This window comes from Crassostrea angulata, chromosome 1, assembly GCF_025612915.1.
Source record: "Crassostrea angulata isolate pt1a10 chromosome 1, ASM2561291v2, whole genome shotgun sequence".
Lineage (NCBI taxonomy): Eukaryota > Metazoa > Mollusca > Bivalvia > Ostreida > Ostreidae > Magallana > Magallana angulata.
In genome coordinates, this window is record NC_069111.1 from 52176555 (window position 1) to 52198907 (window position 22353).

The following is a 22353-nucleotide window of genomic DNA, read 5'->3' on the forward strand; positions in this document are numbered from 1 at the left end:
ATGCTATGCAGTATATTTTCATGGCATTATTTAAGCAGCTTCATGTAAAGCTAGATCCCGAGAACTACAGAAAAGTCATTCAGGTACTGTGATTATGTCATCAATCCATTGCGTATAAAACTAGATCTCCTTGGAATATTTGGTGGGAAAAGCGGAAATTAATAATGTGAAGTGGATTTATTAGCTTTAAATATACCTGCCTAACATAAATGTTTGAAATGCATCGCACGTACCACACGCAGTGTAATTTCACTCAGGACGGACGGTTTAATTGACCGGCGATTCAATATGTGTAATACCAGGCAAGACCACGTGTTTGATTTTGGTAGAGGGCCGCAAGATCTGGGCAAATACTGCTACTCTGTGTGGATTATGTAAAATGCACGTCTAATGTCTGAACCGACATAACATGTACAAGATGGCAAATTAATATGGTGGTATTTGAAAGAACAAACTGATGCTGTTAATAAAAGTTAAAGGAAGTGAACATGAAATTAATTGTTGCTTAATAAATTTCAAAAGCCTTTTGAAACTTAAAAATGAGGTCTGTAACCTTTTTGTTTATTTCTATCAAGGGATTTTATCAATTTAACACTCTAAGTGAAAGGTTTATGGAGGTAATCCATTTTTCCCTAGCGTGCATCTGTTCTCTGTTTTCCACCTAAATCTACATGTATATTCAAATGGATCTATTACATCTACATGTATATTCAAACCATGCAGGATTTTAGATTATTCCTGAATTTTTTCTCTAAGCGATGTATTTGTTTTATAATGAGTAGAACTTGTTATCCGTCATTAATATTCCCAGCAGGAAATTTCAGTGAATTTTTTTTACATAAAAATATAGTTGAAAAAAATCAAAATATTTTTTAAACATTTCCCTTTATAATTTCCTCGAATTTAACTCAACTGTCTGGTGAATCACATTCAGTCAAAAATGTACAAATATTTATAAAGTGAATTTAATCTTGCATAAATAATGTTTATTCTGGCATGTTTCTTGTTCAAATAGTTTTGCAATGTGTTTATTTTTTTTTTCAAAATGTGATTGCAGATTTTGATTAAGAAATATTTTTTTTAAGATATTAACATAACTAAATTTTTACATGAATTTTATGGTCAAATAGTGTACATGTTGATAATATACTCTATTAGATGGCTAATAAGCCAAAATAATGTATCAAAATGTTCTGATTATCCCTCACAAGTTTTGAATTTTCTTAAGGACACTTTGTAATTTAAAGTAGATTGTGGATGGGTTTTCTGTCTTATTGTTTTTTTTTGGATATATCATGGCTATAACTCTCGCATGTCATTTGATATTTAGAACTGAATCTAGAATTAAACATAGAACTTTCAAGCTTTTGTAAACATGTTTATTTTGAAAAATTCTAATTATGTAATTTCAGCCTATTTAAACACGAAATTAGAAATATAAATATTTGATATAGAATTTACATTGATGGTTTTTAAATATTTACTTTAAAGGAAGTGTTTGTATAGACAGATATATCAATAAAGACGGTAAATTAATTAAAGGTCTGAGTTACAGCAGTAATATGAACCATTAGGGTAGATAATGAGCAAATTATTTTGCAACGTCATTGCGTGGTGTCTAAAAATGTCAACGTGACAATGAAAACACATCCAATGATCATCAAGTTGTACTGAATGTTCTGTGATAAATTTGAATTAAATATTTTAAATAATTTTATGCACTCGGATACTGTATTCAAACAGGTTTAAGGAATTCAGTCTAAAATTTTAATGTATAATAGATTTGACAAGAATAAAGCCCAAACAACCGAAAACAAAACTTATGTATAGCGTAATGCATGTTGATAAAAATGAATAAATTATAAACCTGTGAAATTGATCATTTTTAACTAAGATTGTTTCGAACACATACATATAGAAATGTAACAACGTGTAAATCTTCAGGAAAAAACCCAGATATATCCATATTGTAAACATAAAGACCTAGCAACGTGGTCCAAATTGAATCTGAATGTTCTTTTAAGGGGCTATCGGATTCAAGAAAATTGTTCTGAAAAATATCCGTTGCCCTCGCAGTATATCCCTGTAAAAGTCTCTGTAAAGGAGAAAGTTCATTAACATACAAGAGGAGTCATACGGGATTCAATTTATAACCGGGGTGTATATTAATATGTCCTCCTCTGTGGTGGGGATCGCCTGTTTAACTTTCTAACCGTGCGCCATTAATTCAGGGAAAGTGTCACCCGTAATGCTTCTGTCGTCACAACATTTGGCGCGCTCCACGTGCCGTCTGCGAGTCTCTGGAATGGCAGCTAGTGGTCGTCTGCTCAGTCCCGGAATGGCGGTCGGGGTTTCTATGTGTTTACAATGGTGAAGGTGTGAAGTGTTCTGCTACCATTTGTCGCCAGCCTTCCGACAGTGTTTCCTTTTTTATCATTTGTAACCAGCTCTCTCTCTCTCTCTCTCTCTCTCTCTCTCTCTCTCTCTCTCTCTCTCTCTCTCTTTCTCTCTCTGATAAAATTTAAGATTTAGTTAAACGCTTTATTTAATATAAAATGTAAACAACATATCTAAGATTGAACTCAGATCTCAGTTACGTGAAGACGATTTTTGTATCTAATCTCTTTATTCCGGGATCTAGCTGAAACCCGTTTCTTTTAATCCTTTTTATATTTTTTATACCCACGATCGCATACAAATTTCTTGGCGTCATTTTTACCCCCAGCTCATCCTGTGAGGAGCCAAATAGCCACTCATTTTTGTTTGATCCCTTGTTGTCTGTACGAATGCTAACTTCATATACATTCTGAAATAGCTTTATCATCACTGTTCATCTGCTGTTTGCAAACTATATAATACTATTGACAATATTTAGGAACTATTTGACGAAGGTATATAGAGATTTCAAGCTACAAATAAAAAATATATAACTACAAAGATATTTTTTCAAACAAAACAAAAATGATTGAAGTATCGTCTGGTGTTGATTTATGATAAGACGTTCTGAATTTCCTCCTATGAATTATAACTTCTTTATTTGACTACCGCTTACTTTTCGGGGATTGCTTGCATACTATTTTAAATCATGGAAAATCTTTAAAAGATTGATTGTAAAATTATTTGTAAAACTCTAATAAAAAACTATCTTATTATGTATATGTATAAAATGTTGTTCACATTTCTTGGTGTATAATGTTTACTGATATATCATTTTCACAATCATGTAGATACTTTGGTAAATACACATAGTTTATTTTTTTAGATAGATATTTCACTGTATTTTTTTTCTCACGGTTTGTAATGCAAGGATTTTTATTTAAAAAAAAAAAGATTCCACTTTTAGCAAAATGAGATTTAGAGGTATCTCAAAAGTGATTCATTTTCTTGTATAAGTGTGCGATGAATTAAATGTATAAATCTATATGAAAAATATATTCATATAAACTCATTCAATAACAATTCAAGAATATATTTGTTCGATATCAAATTATCAGTCACATTGCTTTAAATGACTAAACTTTTAATTCTATCAAAAGGTAGCAAAATATTGTCGAGTATATATATTTATTATGATACATGTCTGTATTTAATAGGCGAAAAATACTCATATATATATATATATATATATATATATATATATATGTATATATATATATATATATATATATATATATATATATATATATATATATATATATATATATTACATGTATATTTAAATACTTCTCCATCTCTCTATGCATAATATTCTTGAATATCTTATTTAACTTGCACTTGTGAATAATTACAAATTAGTACACTGAATGCAAAAAACTTGCATTCATAAAACTTTGGTTTTTATAGACATTTGATTTAAAATAAAGGGGTGATTTTCCCACTTTTCCGAGCTGGTGACGTGATTTCTTACACGAGAACGTTTGTAACTCACGCAGATTATTTAGTGCAATCCACTTCCCGAACAGTGTCTGTTGATGAATATTCATGAATATTTATGAATATTCATGACAAAAGGCAACATGTCGACCGCCTACATTCCTCTGTCTGTAAACATTATCTGCATTTAATATATTTTTTTCTACTTGATTTTAATAGACAAAATCTTGAATAAATATAACAATATAATTTAAAACCAAATAAAGTCTTTATAATCGTTTCAAACTGGCATAAGGGAGTAAAAATAATATTAACATATGTTTAAAAAATAATTATTCATATATGAATAGTATTGAATGTTGCTGAATCAGATGCTTAAAATACAATACTGAAGCATCATGATTTTCTCTCTCTCTCTCTCTCTCTCTCTCTCTCTCTCTCTCTCTCTCTCTGGTTGGATCTGTGAGGGCGTATGTCTTTCCCGCTGTATAATAGGAATTATTTTGACCTTTCACTTGTCTCTCCCACAGACTGGAGGAGAACTACTCTATCTGTGAGGGCGTATGCCCCCCCCCCCGCTATTTTAAATGAATTATTTTGACCTTTCACCCGTCTCTCCCACAGGCTGGAGGAGAACTACTGTATCTGTGAGGGCGTATGTCTCCCCCGCTGTATTCTGTACGCACACTACCTCGACTTCTGTCGGCAGAAATCCCTGGAGCCCGCGTGTGCCGCAACTTTTGGAAAGGTAAAGAACAAACGTGTTACCTTCAAAATCATTTAAACTACATGTTTTAGCAATTAAAAAAAAAAGAAATACCACGTCCATATCATTGACGCAGAATTAAAAATTGTACGCCATGAGCAAACTTTTATAAAATGTACAAGTTTCTCTTTTATTTACCGTCTTTGATAAAGAAAGACTAATTAAATTCCATAGTAAACAAAAGCTAAACTATCCGGTTTCTTAATTATGTAAAAAATGTAGGAGATCTAAGAATAAAAGGATAAATTTTGATCACTTTATTTTCAGACAATTCGACAAAAATTCCCTCACCTCACCACCCGACGCCTGGGAACCCGAGGACATTCAAAGTGAGTCCTGTAGATTTGTTTTAAATCATTACTTTTTAAAGAATATATAAAAAGTGAAATGGTATTAACTCAATAGTACCTAGATTCTGTTACTTTATTCTTTTGGTGTGTGTATTGAGACTTTGTAGGTATCATTATTATGGTACCATGAATTACTTGATATAATCTTTTGTATTAATTCTGTGTCTGAAGGTATCAAAATAGTACTTGAATTTTGTTACTGTTTTCTGTATGTACTTTGTGATTGTAGATATCACTACTATGGTATCGGAATCAGAGAAACTAGTCAGTACTATCATTCTGTGTACACGGGGAAAGGACTTACAAGGTTAGAAATCTACATGCCTACCTGTTTACTTATCATTGTCTTTTTTGACATATCAATAGATATCAATATCCTATCCCTGTAAGCGTTTTGTGCAATCTGAAACAAAGTTCTGTTTTCTGTTGCACAAAAACTCAGAAATTGATTTGTAATAGCAAGAAAGATGGCAAGAAAGTTTTTTCTTTTGTGCAGCAACTTTAATATTAAATGGACTGGGTGGTCCTGGTCATTTTAAGACTATTTTTATTTCCTTGAAAAAAGAATTATGTAAAAAAGAAAAATGCAAATTTCTAACGCTGAAAAATTCCGGTTTTTTGTTGTTTTTTTACCAGAAACTAGTTCTTGACTTACAAAAAATCATATTTAAAATCTTTAGGTGGATCTGAGTAATATCTTTATCACTTAACTCCTGCCTTTTATATTGGGTTCAGTTTAATAATACTCTGCGTTATCTTCGCGTTACTGAAGTAATAAAAGTTTTAAAAACCCAAAATTTAAACTTTATTTTTTCAATGAAAACAATAATTTTTAAAAAGTATAAATCTTATTATAGCTGTCACTCAGCCATATAATATACAAGGATACAAGTTTATTTGACTCTTTAGGGGTGTAACATGGTCAAGTTAACTGGAAATAATTTGCAAAAGATATTTTTGACGCTTTTTTATGTTTTTGTTTGCTCCCCTCCATGTTCAAGTCGATTGTTTTTACCTCACTTTGACGAATTAACATAACAAAAAACCATTTAATTTTATGCTTTCCAATTCTGACTACACATCAGCAACAGTCTGCTTTAATAAAAACATATCTAGCATTTCGCTTCTCGCTAATAAACTATTTGTATAGATACGATCTCCATGTATTGCCTTATAGATTACTCATTCACAATAAATAAACTTAGTCTGTCACCAGACTATTCCGCAGTTGTCTCCTTTAGCGCGGAGATGTTTGAATTTAACATGTTCACCCTACAAAAAACAAGAAATGCACCTCAGTTATTGTTTGCTTGGATCTGATAAATTGCAGCGATTTATAGACGATTTTTACATCCAAGAGCAGTTTGATATATAAATGAATTCATTGTTTGAATGTAGGATAGGTTGATTTAGTTCATACATTTGTTACAAAATACTTAAGACCTTTATCGATCCGGATGAACAAATGTAAATATTAAACATGAAAGAAGAAACGAGAGATGAAATAAAAAAGCTAGAAAAAACAAGGGATCTTTCAAAGAACGGATAATAAGACTGAGAATAAACACAGTCTGAGGTTGGTTTCGGGAGCAGTTCCTCGGAATGCCCACGCTTGTTCTTTGTATATTGACTCTTGTTGGGTCGCAATACTTATTTTCCATGACGGGTTTCTTCTAAATAATCCTATGCTGTCGAACAGAAGTGTAAATCTTTATATTAATCAAAATATAGCTAGAACAATTTGTCATAGCAAAGGCCTTGTCCTTCGACCGAGTGTTTCGCTAATCGAACAATTGATAGCGAGAAATAGCTTTATAGAGTAGCAAAGGAAATATCCCCATACTTTCTTCTTTCGACTAGGTGCATGCCAGTAACACAATAGGTGTTAAACAAGGTAACTCTTTTTTGGCGTCTCCTATTTATCAAAATCTTTGACTCGACCCAGGGGTTACCGTACATCTTAAAGACCAGGCGAGAAAAATACTTAATAATGGCATGTATATGGTCGTGAAACTTGAAACTCAAACACCAAAAAATGACTTGTTTACAATTACACAACACCCGTTAGAGTCACTTAAAAGGCGTTATTTCTACACTTATATTAATTCTTTGGTGGCCATCATAAATTAGAGCTGGAGTGCTTACCATAGCCAGAATATACACACTCGGAATGGTCTCAGTATTTACTCAACACCTCTCTACAAAGCCATTTGCGCTATATTACACGCAACATATTTACCATTAGTCACGTTCTGGCCTTTTTAGAGCCTATTATATTTTTCAAAAGTGTTACATAATCAAATATGCATGACCTTTTTGCGCCTTTGGGTGAGATATTTATACCACTCTGCATAGCGTACCGCGCTGTAGAGACGTTTGCTTGGTGTTCTGTCACAATTTACAACTGTGTCTGGTGCAAAAAATACCTTTTAAACACCTTATCAAGGTGGTGATAAGTACTTTCTAAATGAGGCTAAAATTCATGCAGAATTTACGACTGTTTCAACACTTCATATCTAGTTTGATGCATTTAATGAACCCCAAAATGCACATGTAGCATAAATGTTCTCAATTTCTGACCAATTTTGTTTGGCGTCATCAGTTATGTCACATGAACATTTTTTAAAAATATAATTTTAAGATGTTTTTCCTATTTTCATTATCATTGATGCACACGTATATACATAGATATATTCCATTTTCCATTGATAAATTTTGTTGTCGGCTAACAAATATCATTTTCCAGTTCGTACATGTGTTAAGAACCCCTATTTTGGATAGAACCTTTGAATGGTCAATTTCAACAATTTATTCATCCATACCTTTAAAAAATACCAGAATAAAAACAGAAATCGTTGAAATTTTTAAACAAAATATCGATTTCCAAATTAACAGAATGATTGATTTTTCAGGTTCTCCGGGTGTAAATTGAAAAATGAGGTGAGTAGTGTCTTTATGTTAACTACATTTATTAATTATAAATAATTGTATTGAGTAAGCTAGGCAACAGGTTTAGTCAACAAAAGTTGTCCTATCCATGCACAGTTAATGTGTACAACGAGAAAAGAGAATGTAACAAAAAAAGCGACATAGAAGAAGGCTACCGGGAAAGTAGGTAAATTGAATTTAATTTAACAGATGGATACACTGAATCATTATTCGCAGTTGCATAGAATTTTTTTTTTTTGCCTGATTTGATTTACTGGTTAACAAAGTTAAAATTCAGTTCAAACCAATGGAATACCCATTTTTGCCATAGTAGTACTCTTTGGTTTAAAGATGCATTCATCATAAGAATAGCCTGGTAGCCTTCATGCTTTGCATACAAAATTTGGGAGACAGAACACATACAGTTTAAGTCAATGGGATAAGTTGGTTTACTTTTTTAACCGAAACCTCTCTTCCAAAAATAGTCTGTTGCGCTGGACTGCTTTTTTCTCGGACCGGTATTCAGTATACGCAACTGTATTCAACAAATTGAAGTTATCTCTTGTCCCTTAAAAGCCCACTTGAAAATGGCCGCATCAAAGTCATTGCTAATGATGAAATCCCGTGTTATCTCGTGATATATTGAATCTTTATCATCCAAATTACGTGTAGGATTGATACCCAGTGTATCCAGCTCATCCGGTTTATTTGTGTTTGGGAAAACGAAAATTTCTTTGCTTTGATAAATTCGAAATGCCTTGCATTTTTATTGGAAACCATGTTTGGCGAAGAACGTTTGGTTAAACAAATTAGTAGAATCATGGTCAGTAATATTTGCTGACAAACCGCACAGATATGCAGTAATTACATAGAATGTGTCTCACGAAACAATATGAACATACACCCATGGTTAATTACCAATATGCCTTTCCTTATTGCAGATTGAAGTAAAACTAGCAATTTCAGTTTAGTTCAGGATGAAATCGTTTGTTCGGTCTTATCTTGTGATTGTTTTAGATAAAAACAAAAAAATCTAATGGCATCTTACACCATTAATAATATAGTTGTAACTGCTCGATATCATTGATAAACTTAAAAAAAACCCAAACAAACAAACAAAAACAAATGTATGAAATGATAATTAAAAACACTAATACAAACAAGATAGTAAAACACACACCATATAAATTTTAATAAATTACTTATTTATCGCCAACTGTCACGTTTTTGATTTTTTATTTCTAAGTAAACTTGATAACATTTTATAAGGAAAATACGATGTTGCCTCCTGAAATATCTATCAAAGTATTATAAGTTCTCGCTGACTTAAAGAAAAAAAAAGGACATCAAAGAAATAATATTAAAGTAGTCATCACTCAAGTAATTATAGTTCTTATATACTAGCATCAACTTTAAATGAAATAGGAGTGCCAAAACCTATTGATTAAAAAAATAGACTAACATTGGGACGCGTAGGAAAGTCTGAATTTGAATTTTTGACATTCTTTACACCAATCGGAAGAGGGTGTTTGTCCAATTTAACATTAGTCATGATAAGTAACCTATCTATTGACACAAAACGATGAAAGTCAACATATTTGGATGGAAGTTTTTTGTTTGTGCATTATAAAGTCTTTTATCTTCAAACATGCGGACACCAAACCTTCTTTTCCGCATAATGTACGTTCTGTGTCGCTAAACGCGCAACGCCCTGTGTCAAACCATCCCAAAATACAATACCCATCAAAGAGTAGGATCAAACCCTAAAATACATGCACATATCTTGAGGACAAGATACTAAAGCAATGAGTGATTACTGTTAAGACCCCGATACTCAGATAATTAAATTGCGTCCCTTGAGTAAATCCCCTACTCTCTTATTTTGTTATTTGTTGATCCATTTATCTACATTTTGGCTGATTTGGAGAGAGTATCAGTAGCTTAATCCGTGATTACCATCCACTCGTCGCCATCAACCGAGGAATGCCTTTGAAATGAATCCTCCGTCAAACATTGCCTAATTGGGGCTCCCACAAACAGACACATCTCTCAGTGTTTCCTTATGACTGAGGATGGGGCCAGACGCGAGGAGGAAGCTTGAAGGCGTCTGGAAAACACCTTCTCTCCCCATCACTTATTACCTTGGTCTGACAGTTTAAGACCATGGCGGATCTGAGACAATCGTTATTACAAGTTAATAAATATGCCAGTGGGAGTTCCCTATTCCCAATATCAAAGCTTACTCCGGGCTGAACTTAAAGCTCTTCATTTACAGTTTGATGCGATGTTTTTAATATTATATGAAGTGGAAGCATTTGAGAACGATATCAAGTCCCATGAAACAATGTCTTATAATATCCAGGATGATCTTTAATATAGAAAATACCAGTCACTGGCGAAAGACACCTTCCTGATTATATACTGTATCATATAAAGTGATATGGCAAAGATTTATTCTTATGCGTATTTTCTGGGCATTTTAAGCTATGCTCTTCCCAAGATTGACATTAGCTGTTCAGCGTTATTTGAAGCTCTGTGTCTTAATAAAAGAAAGACACGAAATGCGGAAGATTTATCTAAAATTGAAAATGACATATAGATCTTACAAAATAGTAAGACAAATTGTCAACCCGGGCGTTGTTATAAACTAGTAATTGATTGCGCTGACTATAAACTTGACTATATTCTACAAAGCAGGGGGGCTCCAGCTATAACAAGCGCTAAAAATGTGGGGTAATTCTAATTCAGAACCGTCAAATGGATTACACAATCCCATTGAAATTCAAATAAAAAGTTTATTTATGATGCAATTGTCGTCTTGTGGAGAGGGTAAGCTTGAAATATTTGGGAACAACTGGTGCACCCTAAATCCAATATGGCGGGCACTTAGTCTCCAATTGTGTTTTCAAAGAAACCTGCAATTAAAAACTTTTTTAAAAATCCCACACTGCCTATGTAAATGTACAGATAGATTTGGAAAATATAAATATCCGATATTTTAGATTTAAGGGAGGGGTTGGAGGGTTGAAAATAAAAAAAAAACTCTTGAAAATATTCTTGCGTCAAATCCAAGCTTTGCTAGATAATTGCATCTTTTGACATTGTCGTAGATGCATTCAAATGTTCTGTTGCTGATCGATTTCATTTTTTAATATACATCATGAAGATATATCCTCTTTCTCTTTTTCTCTCTTTCACTGTTCAGCTACACCTAATAATCTATCATATTGTACACTATATTTATTTTTCTTTCGATATTATGATATCTTTTATCAACTTTTCAGGGTGGATTCACACGGAAATATTCACTTAGTTCAAAGACTGGCACCTTACTTCCAGAATTCCCTAATGCTCAATATCTCATTTTACCACTCTCCATTCCCAGAGAAAAGGTAAGCAAAATGTCTTTCATCAATTTATTATGATTAAAATTTTATTATTCACCAAGAGAGTCAATTATGCTTTGGTGTTTGAAAAAAGTGTTGATTATATCTTGCAAGAATTGAATTTTCGCTAGGTTCAATTCACATTCTATCAATCTTTTTATTAGACCAATGCATCAGAAATGCGGTGATTTGTTTAAGCATATTGCATTGCACCACTGCTCCTGAAAACATAAATAAAAGTTTAGAAGTATTGGAATGGAGTGCATACACGTGCAATCTCTAAATTATGTTTATAAAAACTGTACATGGATGTACTTATGTATATTGTCCTGATGGCATGCGAACGCGTGAATCTTTCTATGAACATTCGGATCCTTTGTAGAACGAGGACACAAACATTAATTTATTTCCTACAAAACCAGAACCATTGTTGTGCATTTGTGAGCAAAGAAATATTAATTACCCGCGCGCTGAATCGTTATGTCACGTTAATTTCGTATGCCAGTAAAAATTTACGTGCGCTTACGTTGTAAGATCGCTCGCCGTGATATATTTTATTACTTTTCTTGAACTGTTTATTGAATCACTGATAAACTGTGCCCCGGGGTCTCTGTTATTAATTGATACCAAATCCCAACCTATTCTTCTCCAACTTTGCTACTCACAGAATTCCGTCCTGAGTAAACAAGATTCTATTTGTTCAAGGGTAGCCGTCGAACTAGCTATAAAAGGAAAAATGTATCATTTAGAAATTTATCAAGTCGGCTGGAGTTTACTGCGGTGAAAATGTCATTTCGCACAGCAAGAAAGACACGTTTATTTTCCTCTGTAACACAATTAAATACTTCACCCCAAGATAATCTTTTGAGAGATTTCAAAAACTGTTTTGTATATCCGTGTTCCTTCTGAGTTGGTTATTTGGTTCCACCTTTCATTCGTCAGTGTATATTGTGGTTAAAACTGTCCAAATTTTCAAAATAAAATAATTTTGATGATTAACTTGTTTACAAGTTGAAAATAGATAGATGGATAAAATAATTTTACAATGTATCAATTTTTGCTCAATAAATGAAAACCTTTTGGTAACGTGCAATCAGCATTTTAATGATGGTATAGAACAGTTACATATATGCTCGTATATTTAATGTGATAAATGACTTCACGATTGTACTTTGAATTTCAGGTTGAGACCTTTGTAATGATGTATAAGACTCATTGCCAGTGTATCCTGGACACGGCCATCAACGCCAACTTTGAAGAGGTATGTTGTATGTAAAATATACCACAAAGCATTCCGTCATTGGTGAAACTTACACAGAATATTCACACCTAAAAATGACGGAAACTTATATCATAATCATAATTGTCCTTTGATCCGTGAGAAGACGTCCTTTGAAGGCAACGTGTTTGGAAAACAGTAGGACATTAGTGATCATTAGTTATCGCAAAGAGAGTCCGCCATGGTTCTCCAAATGCAGGCGATCCATGCCTTCGCTCAGGTCCGCTTTGATGTTGGCATTACCGTGCTATCACTGGTATTAGGTCCGCTGAATGAATTACACTTTCAAGGTATCAACTACCTATTATGGGGGATTAATTCTTGTAAACACAATTATACAAATGGATTTCAGTACAAGAACATCTTCTGAAGTTTAAAACCCAAAGGAATTCTTGAAAGTGAAATTCGTTTTAATTGCTGTACAACAGGCAGGGGAATCAAGCCCCTGTTTTGCTTCTTTTTATGTCTTGTTTGTCAATTTGCTGGTTTTTTATTTAAAAGTTTCTTACTGCGAGATCATGTGTAGTTATACATATCTTTTAATTTGAAAGTCTAATTGCATGATGGCATTTTTGTTGTTGATGCCTATTCTGTGGGTTTGTAAGATAGAATCGCAATTTTAATACGAATACATTTTATTCAAATGTGAATTCATTAAAGAGCAATGTATAAGAAAAGCGTTGTACTTGCATATATAATTTAAAAATAAATTCTTGCAGTAAACAAGGATTTTTTAAGTTCCACAAAAGGAAAATTATCTAAAAAAAAAAAAGAAATGTGGCTTTTTTAATAAAGAAACTTAGATTAAATACTTCGTCAATTAATGATTGTACGAACAACAAATAATAAGCCGAATGCATGTCACGTGACAATGTTATCAGAAGTTAACAGAAGATCAATACAGAAGCATTGATAACATCGAAACAACACTGAGAAATCCAAACAGGGGTTTTCAGACTCTCACGGTATTGGCACAATTAAAGAACAATCTGTAGTTCAATTCCACATGTTATCTGGGGAAAATTTCATTAGTTCACGTTAAGATATCTTAATACAATACTTGTTTCTTGACCTACATAGTACAGAACCTGATGAACATCAGTTTTAATTTAATGAAACATTTTGAAATGATAAGAACTTCGGAATCAAAATACTTCGATTTATTTTTTAAAATTTCAGTGACAGTTACCTTTTGAAAAAAAATGTTCTTTATGTCGAACATTGCTGGAAATATGAGCTGCAAATGTATAGAAAATTGTTCTTTTATCAATCTACTGTTGCACATTGTCATCTTTAAAATTTGTTCGTAATGTTCATTTTCGGTGGACGTGAACAAAATAAAGGATTTTTTTTTAATGTACGATGTGTCTTCATGACCACACTCCTAAATAGTTAACTCTGATTCTGATTCCTGAAGAATTCCAAAAATTTCTCCTTTTTTGACTTCTGACCGACACCGGGTACTACCCACAGCACCAGAATCCTCCCAAGCACTTGTTTGAAAACTATGTCTGGTGTGCGTTTAATTTTGGCATAAACATTGAAAACTCTAAAAGATAAATCAAGAACTTCGACAGACTGCTTAATTCCCTTCTCGAAGGATAACTTTATCAAAGGAAATCCAGATATTCTGAATGAAGTGATTGTCAAACCTTAATCCCGACATTATAAGCCGGAGTTTTACAGCCTCCCCGGGCAGGTTTGGGGTTTTAGTAAATCCGGGCGCATTGTGAGCTACACCTGCGATTCTTGGTTGAAAGTGTCGGAGTCGTGAGTCATTGGTCCGTTAGAGTTATTTGGAAAACTGTATTAAACAATTGCTTATAAGAATATAAATCTTGTCCAACATTCCATAACTCTGAATTATTAATAGTCGTAATATGTTGGGAGTTTTGACACCGAAGACAAACACAATATGTCGACTTTTTGGAATGTTTAAAACACCTGTGAAATCATTTGTACCAATCAAATTTTGGTGACCGAAGATTTATCAATACAACTTACATGAAATTAGAATACGTTGACTTTTTTCCGAATAATGCAACGTTGAAACCTTGAATAGGTTGTCATGTTGGGGTGGGGAGAGAGAGAGAGAAAATATCTTAATTTACCAAACCCCCGAGATCTTGACTTATGTTCTTGGCACCTCGTGGTTCAGAATGCACACATATATACTTGTTTGGTGTTGTTTAATCTACAGAAGTAGACCGGTATGGCCCTCTGGATATCATTTATTTGTACGTGCAGTAGAAATACAGTTCGTGCATGTCGTAGACTCTCACCGAATATGGAAATATATTTGCTTTTTGACGGGTAATATGAGGTAGTGGTATTTGCGTTTACTTCATGTAAGCTCAGTCAATATGAATTTCCTCAACCAAAATGGCCTCTATCGGCTCAAAAATTGATCCATGATTATGGAGGTGTTTAGGCCTGATTACATATTCCCTAACCTTTCAAAGTTCGGATCATTTTTGTATTGAAAAATGCCGGCGAAAATTGATAAAGGAGTTGTAAATTTTCATAAAACAAAGATCAAATATGATAATAAGATTAAATATTCTTTTGTCAATCACATCTAAAACACATTATTGGCAAGTCTGAAAATATAAGCCATGGAAATTCGATAGCGACGAATCCCCCCGAATTCCCCTGGATTACGGGCATTTTATTGACCTATGACGCTGTCATTTATCATCGTTACGATTTAGATTCTCCGAAAGACATTTCACCTAAAAAGTGTTTGGAAGTAAAGATCACTTGAATTTGCCAAAAGAAAAAAATGAAAAAAAAATTTAGAGGCACTTTTTCAAATAAGTTTTGCAAAGGATACAAACAAAGTATTTATTTGCAATTTATAACAAACGAGAAATATTCTTGGATTTCATTTATTTTGAAGGAAATGCTATTAGATAAAGGTTTTTGTGTGTATACACAAAATGACATTCCTTTTTTACTATTTCTGTTGCATTCCAATATTTCAGATTCAGAACTTCTTGCTACATTTTTGGCAAGGATTGCCTGAGCATCTGCTTCCTCTAGTAGAGAATGAGGTCATCATCGACATCATCTGTGTGTGTGACAGCATTCTATACAAGGTAAAGAAAATCTAACACAAACACGATCATGTACCACTTTAGCACATTGTAATTTGTTTTCAGTACATTTTTGGACAAACTTTCTTATGGTCTGATAATAAAAACATTAATGACATTGTTCTTTATCAGGTTCTCACCGAGGTTCTTATTCCGGCCACAATGCAAGAAATGCCAGAAACGTAAGAAAAATGTTTAATTAAAAGCGGTTTATATCCCAACTACCACGACAATGTAACAACATTATAGATATCATGCAATTTTAAAGCACCGTAACCAATCAAAATTGCTTGAATTTATGATAACCAATGAAATAACACATTTTTCTTTACTTAAATTTCTCTTTTATAGCTGAAACTTTCTTTCAATATTTGTCCTTTCATTTTCAGATTGCTCTGTGATATCCGCAATTTTTCGAAACACTGGGAGAATTGGGTCTCTACTTCTCTAGAAAATCTACCGGACACCCTCTCACAAAGCAAGCTTCCGGTAGCAAGACGATTCGCACAATCCATGAAAAGACAAACTTCATTTCTTCATCTCGCACAGGTACATTTCAACACAGTATAAAATCATAAATCTAAGGAACCAATATATACTATAGTAGTTGATCTACAAATATACGACCATTGACGCTTAGTTACATCTAGTTCATAAGAATGATAAAGTCGGCTTCAGTAACCAGCCAGACTGGGGAACAACACCTACACTCCCAACCAACCTAACATATACACATTATAAACATACACCAGTAATATTGTTAATTTGAGTGAATAGATTTTAATCATTAGTTATGGAGGTTTAATCACAATGGTTTTGTTTTTATGCCCCCCCCCCAACCCCAACCCCTTTTTGTTGCTTTGTTGTACTTGGAATTTCAATATGCCTTTCTTTTTGTCCCACCAACAGACGGCCCGCCCCGTGCTGTATGACGCCCAGATGGTGAACCAGATGATTGCTGACGTGGACAGCATTGATCTGAACAGTATAGGCACGCATGCGCTTCACAACACCAATGATGGCGGGGAATCAGATCTGGAACTGAATGCCGAGTGTGAGTATTTAATTACTATATGTATATTACAAGCAATGTCTTTTTCAACAATGGCTATAGAATAATTCATATTATTATAATTTACTCCGTACTTATAAATAATTCAGTATGAGAATTAAGGTTCCTGTTCCTTTACAGTTTTGAGAGAATTCAAAGAGATTCTGCGTAAGCAGGCGACAGTGGAGGCGTTCACGGAATGGCTGGACAGTGTGGTCGAAAACAAAGTCATCAAGGTAGGTGTTTGAAACTGAGATATTTAGATACATTGTATGTGTATGCAAAAAAAAAAGCAGTGGACTAAATATTCTAACTATGTATAGTACAGTCTAGTATAATTAGAAAAACGGAATTTCTGTTCGTTTCAAGGGTACAAATATAATAAGTATCTAGTTCATAAGGAGAAAAAACTTTACATCTAATTTTGTAAAAGTTACCAGATAATAATAAAAGTATTTTACCAGTTTAACTTACATTTATCTTTTTAATGTAATTTGTAAATTGTTAGAATTTTGTATTTTGCTTTCGTTTGTAGCCCAGTAAACAGAACGGTCGATCGTTCAAAAAGCGGGCCTCAGCATTCCTCCTCAACTGGTCCTTTTTTGGAGCCAGAGTCATGCATAATCTTACCTTGAACAACGCAAAAGCATTTGGTAGGACCTTCATCATTTAAACTGTCTTGATTTTTTCTTACCAAGCTTCTTTCAATATTAGCTATTCAGTTTTGTGACAGAAATAAATATTTTGGAGTTTACATTGAGCAACCATATTGTGATCTGTTACAGGTTCCTTCCATTTGATCCGGATGCTTCTTGATGAGTACGTGCTGTTGGCGGTGGAAACACAGCTACACGTGGAGAAAGAAACTGAAATACAGTCCCTCCTAGAAAAGCACATGAAAACAGGTATGATTTCAATATACACGAAAAGTTAGTCAAAAATGTTATTCTTTTTACTGGAAGGTTAAAGAAATTGATCACAAAATTATTCAGTATTCTCAGCTAGTTGCAATCTGTCTTAAAGCATATTCTAAGAGCCTGAAATGTTAGTTTGGTGTCACAAAGCACATTATGCTCATTTTAAAAATGACTTTTAAAAAAAAAATAATAAATAAACTTTTACCATAAAAGATTCAGTGAACGCTAATATTTCTTTCGCCAGTATCCGTGTGTTTGTAAATTTTCTTCTCTATAACCTTCTCTCAGTTCAATCTAAAATCTTTCCTCCTGATTTTGTAGAGGACGGAAACGCGCGGCCCATCCTTTCGTCTCAGTCCAGCAGCTGCTTCCTGGCCACCAAACGGGAGAACTTGAACAGCAAGAACTTCAACAACAACAACAACGTGAAGCCCGAGTTCTACGGTCAGCAGTCACCCATATGTCATAATCCATTCAAACACGAGAAAGAGCCCCCATTTAACATGTCCAGCCATATCAACAATATGGCTGTCATGGCACAGGTAAAAATGATGATGATGATGATGATGATAAAAATGATGATGATGATGATGATGATGATGATGATGATGATGATGATGATTGTAAAATTTTGTTTGAGAAAGAAGAAAAGTTTGATTTTTCCCTTAGTGTAAGATCAATTTAATAATTCAACAAATGAAATGTTTGTTTGTGTTTCTTGCAGAGTGTAATAGGTAATCCACAACCCAATCGAACATCGCCAATCATTTTCAACCCAATTCCACAGCTTAGGAACAGCGTGATCAGCTATCCGGGATCCTCCCAGCCGTCGTTAGTCGCACCTGCTCCATTCAGCTATATCGGTAAGTGAACCCTCTATCTTTAATATATTAATATTTGAATGTTAATTTGTTGATTTTAATAATTTTTTGCTCTTTGTAACCACGTAATCTTTATTTACAATGTTCCTCTGATAATGATACGGCCCTTGGGCCGCTTATTTAACTCGTTTTATTCTCAATCATATTTTTTTTAAATTTTCATTTAATTCATGAATTAGAACTGTCATCCTTAAACTATTACTTGATTTTATTCATCAGATCGTATAATAGTATTGAGTTTTAAGATTACACTATAGTTACACAAATCAATAGATAAGGTTTCAGGATAATCTAAAATTTGATAAACTTGCTGACGTGAATTGTATTGTGATAAAAAAACAAACATGTATTATTTTAGTGACAAGATATCACAAAAATAGAAAGTAGTCAATGTTTGAATGTATATTTTTTCAGGTCAAGGAGACTACCAGCCCGGCTCTCCCTACAGCTTCGGTAGCTACGGGCCGCACTACCCGAGTGCTTTCCGAACACACCCATCAATGAATCACTCACCATATTCCAGCGTGAAAAATGATCTGGAGTCAACATATCATCCCGACTCTCAGTACGGCAATCCGGATTACTACAATCCGAACTACACCAGCTTGTCTCAGCCCACGTTTGGGTCGCCGTCTGTGTACAGCCAGGGCTCCTCTGCCTTCAATGTGGTACCCAGTAACCAGCCGTTCAGCGGCCTGCCTTACTCCGGAGCAGGTACACTAACATTCAATATCGTTAACTCTTGAAGATTTTCTTCAGCTTGAATACCGTATCGGTAGATTGATTTTAAATGTTTTAAATATAAGATCTGGAAAAAATTTACGACTGTAAAGATTTCACTTACTATAGTACTTGATTTCTATTTTTTGGAATTATTTAGAATCTATATAGCACTAAAACTACATTTCGCAAAGATATTTATATATGTATTATAGACGTGGATAATTTTGCGGTTTTAACACTTTGCAATATCTTTGTAACAGAGCCTCAGCGTTGGGGTTATTAATAGGAATAAACAATGGGTCATTCACTTTAAAATGGTGCTTCTGTTTAAACTGTTTAATACTGTCGTCGCAAAATTCGCTAAAATTTTCATATCAGACAAATCTATAGTTTACATTTACGAATCTATTATGGACTTTTCTTTACAGATTTTTTCGCCAGTTCGTACAATCCTCCATCAAAGCCGCACGTGGAACACGTGTCGGTGATTCAGCAGCGTTACCCGGATGATCCACTGAACATTCTGGACAAGCCGATCCGGCCGAAAGATGGCGCTTATAACACTAGTCCTGCTAGCTGTCACAGCCCCCCTCGCCCCGGAGGTAAAAAAACAAATTCTGTAGTCTTAAATGATGACCAGCCATTTAACAATTAAATAAATGAATAAATAAATAAAATAGAATAAGCCGTCTATATGATATTATGGTTTTGATAAAGATATCTTCGTTATTTTAGTTCATGACTTTGGAGATGACATCATAAGCATGGCGGTCAATGGGATGATTACTAGTGACCATGACCTTTCACAGGCCTACAATGACCCGGGACCTTTGCCCTCGATAAACACTGTGTTTATGACGTAGTGTGTTTGTGATGGACTTATTGACTTATTTCTTTTGTGAGAATTGTGACAAGCAATAAAGTATTTGGTGATGCAGTCTTGTGGAGGTGCAATGCCATTCGACATTTTATCGCATATCTTGCGGTTGAAGGATAATATTTTTTCAATTTGGATGAGATTCATTCATAAACTTAGTAAAACAGGAAGTATTTACGTGAACGTGTGCACATGTGTCATTAAAGGGTACTTAGATACACAGGTTAACCAGTGGCTGGAGACAGATCTGAATTGTAAATATTTTGAAACTTATTTGTAGTGCTATGTCTACGTATTCATATCATTATTACGTATAGTAAATTTCTTTAGATCATATATTGTATATATAGAAAATAGTCAGATATTTCCAGTGCCTCCTAGTTCTGCAGTCTCATTTTCCCATTTTTGATCATAAGTCAATTGCACCATTTTGCTTCATCAGTGCCATATGGATTTTTTTATTTGTCTCTATCTCTCTTCCTTTTTATTTCAATTCAAAAAGTGTGGTTTTTATATCTATTGTGATTTTTGCATACACAATTTAACTCATTCTTGTGCAATTCACAACGAGCCGTAACGATCAAAACAAGCTTGCCTTTCTCAAATTGATTACATTATTACATATGATTACATTATTACATATGATTACAAATGATAACATTACTACACGCGTTACTGTTGCACGACTTATCTTTATTGTGTACATTGGACCGCTTACAACAATGATTGTTTTTACCAGCTATCATAAAAATGAAATGATAAACGCAATATGTAATATTTTGCAATGTAATGTTTAGAGACGAATATTGTAGATGTGATTTTTTTTATTATATCATTTTGTTAACCGTACTTGCCATGACAATATATTAGTCAATAGTTATAATACATACCAATATTGTTGCCTTTTGTTATATGATTTAAAGACAATTGCCTTCAGTTGACAATTCTAATATTTAACCATGAGGTGTAAATAAAAGATGGACGTCCATAATTTCTTAGTCCTTATTTATACATTCCGCCTGTGCCATATTTGTGTATATGATATTCTTTTATCAAATATTAATCGAGACATCAGAAAAATGGAACGTCACAGATTTGGCCATGATATGTTATACCAGAAAACAATTTATTATCCATCAATTGAAATAAATCATCTGTTCAAGTTCGAAATTGAAAGTTCCAACTTCTTGTTCATATTTCAATTGATTGTATTAAGGAAAATTATCACAATTTGAAAAAGTCATTATATAATGCATATTTTTATCTTACAAATTAACACATATGAAAAGTTATCAACAAGATCACAATTAAGAATCGAAATACGAAAATCTGTTTATTTGAGAATGATAGTTTAACATTAAAACCAAGGATATCCAATCAAATTTCATAAACTGAAACTTGGCTACTGAAGGTCATTTTATTTAAAGGAGGTCTTGAGTGAATTGTAAAAAAAACCAATTTCAGAATGTTTTTATTTAACAAAATATAGAAACAAACAAAAAATTTCAATCCAACAAATCGTCCAGCTGTGGAAAAAATTGCAACATTATTTAAAGATAATAATTTATGGACAAATTTGTGTTTTTTTTCTGATGACAAGTGACTTTGCGACAAGTTACAATGAACTTTCGTTCCACAGACTTCGGACCCTATTTAGCATGGAAACGTCTATTATACTGACATTGAACGCTACGTACAACGAAACTTACGTTATACAAACGCTGATTTCGATACACTTACAGTATGGACAGTGCTGCGGTTTCATCAATGTTCACAGGAGTCGGAATTGTTAGGGGAGGGGGTTAGCCCTCTCCACTTTTTCCATAACAATAACCATTTAATATCCTCCTTTTTTTCATATGCTTGTCAAGATTCTGACTAGGTCGACGCCACTGATATTCGTGGGCATCAGTTTTAAGGATAGGTAAACCCGTGGATAATTCTCATACCACTACTATATAAATAGTGCCTGTTTGGGAGGGTAACAGTTGAAATTGACACCCCGAGAAAACCATTGTCAACCGACGCGAAGCGGAGGTTGACAATGGTTTTCGAGGGGTGTCAATTTCAACTGTTATCCTCCCAAACAGGCACTATTTATTTTGTTATACTGAATGTCTTTTTTAAAATTTTAAAGAAAATTTTACTGCTTTTATATAGGAATAACGTGAATTCTACAGCGAACCGTACGCGCATAATTTTCGCGCATGTAATATTTTTTAATGTT

The 22353-nt window shown here is 33.6% G+C and overlaps 1 protein-coding gene across 2 annotated transcripts in view; it reads left to right on the forward strand.

Annotated features, from left to right (window-relative positions):
• Positions 1-21117, forward strand: part of LOC128185887 (DNA-binding protein RFX6-like) — a 38722-nt gene extending 17605 nt beyond the window's left edge. For both annotated transcript variants that reach the window (XM_052855598.1, XM_052855591.1), the window contains exons 3-20: positions 4498-4621; positions 4907-4968; positions 5219-5296; positions 7902-7929; positions 11202-11309; positions 12487-12564; positions 15567-15680; positions 15810-15859; positions 16067-16226; positions 16587-16731; positions 16870-16964; positions 17264-17381; positions 17514-17633; positions 17967-18187; positions 18370-18508; positions 18941-19240; positions 19678-19851; positions 19985-21117. In XM_052855598.1, the coding sequence (XP_052711558.1) occupies positions 4498-4621; positions 4907-4968; positions 5219-5296; positions 7902-7929; positions 11202-11309; positions 12487-12564; positions 15567-15680; positions 15810-15859; positions 16067-16226; positions 16587-16731; positions 16870-16964; positions 17264-17381; positions 17514-17633; positions 17967-18187; positions 18370-18508; positions 18941-19240; positions 19678-19851; positions 19985-20112 (2242 nt within the window). In that variant the 3' untranslated portion in view covers positions 20113-21117. The remainder of the gene's footprint in view (positions 1-4497; positions 4622-4906; positions 4969-5218; positions 5297-7901; positions 7930-11201; positions 11310-12486; positions 12565-15566; positions 15681-15809; positions 15860-16066; positions 16227-16586; positions 16732-16869; positions 16965-17263; positions 17382-17513; positions 17634-17966; positions 18188-18369; positions 18509-18940; positions 19241-19677; positions 19852-19984) is intronic.
• The last annotated feature ends 1236 nt before the right edge of the window (positions 21118-22353 follow it).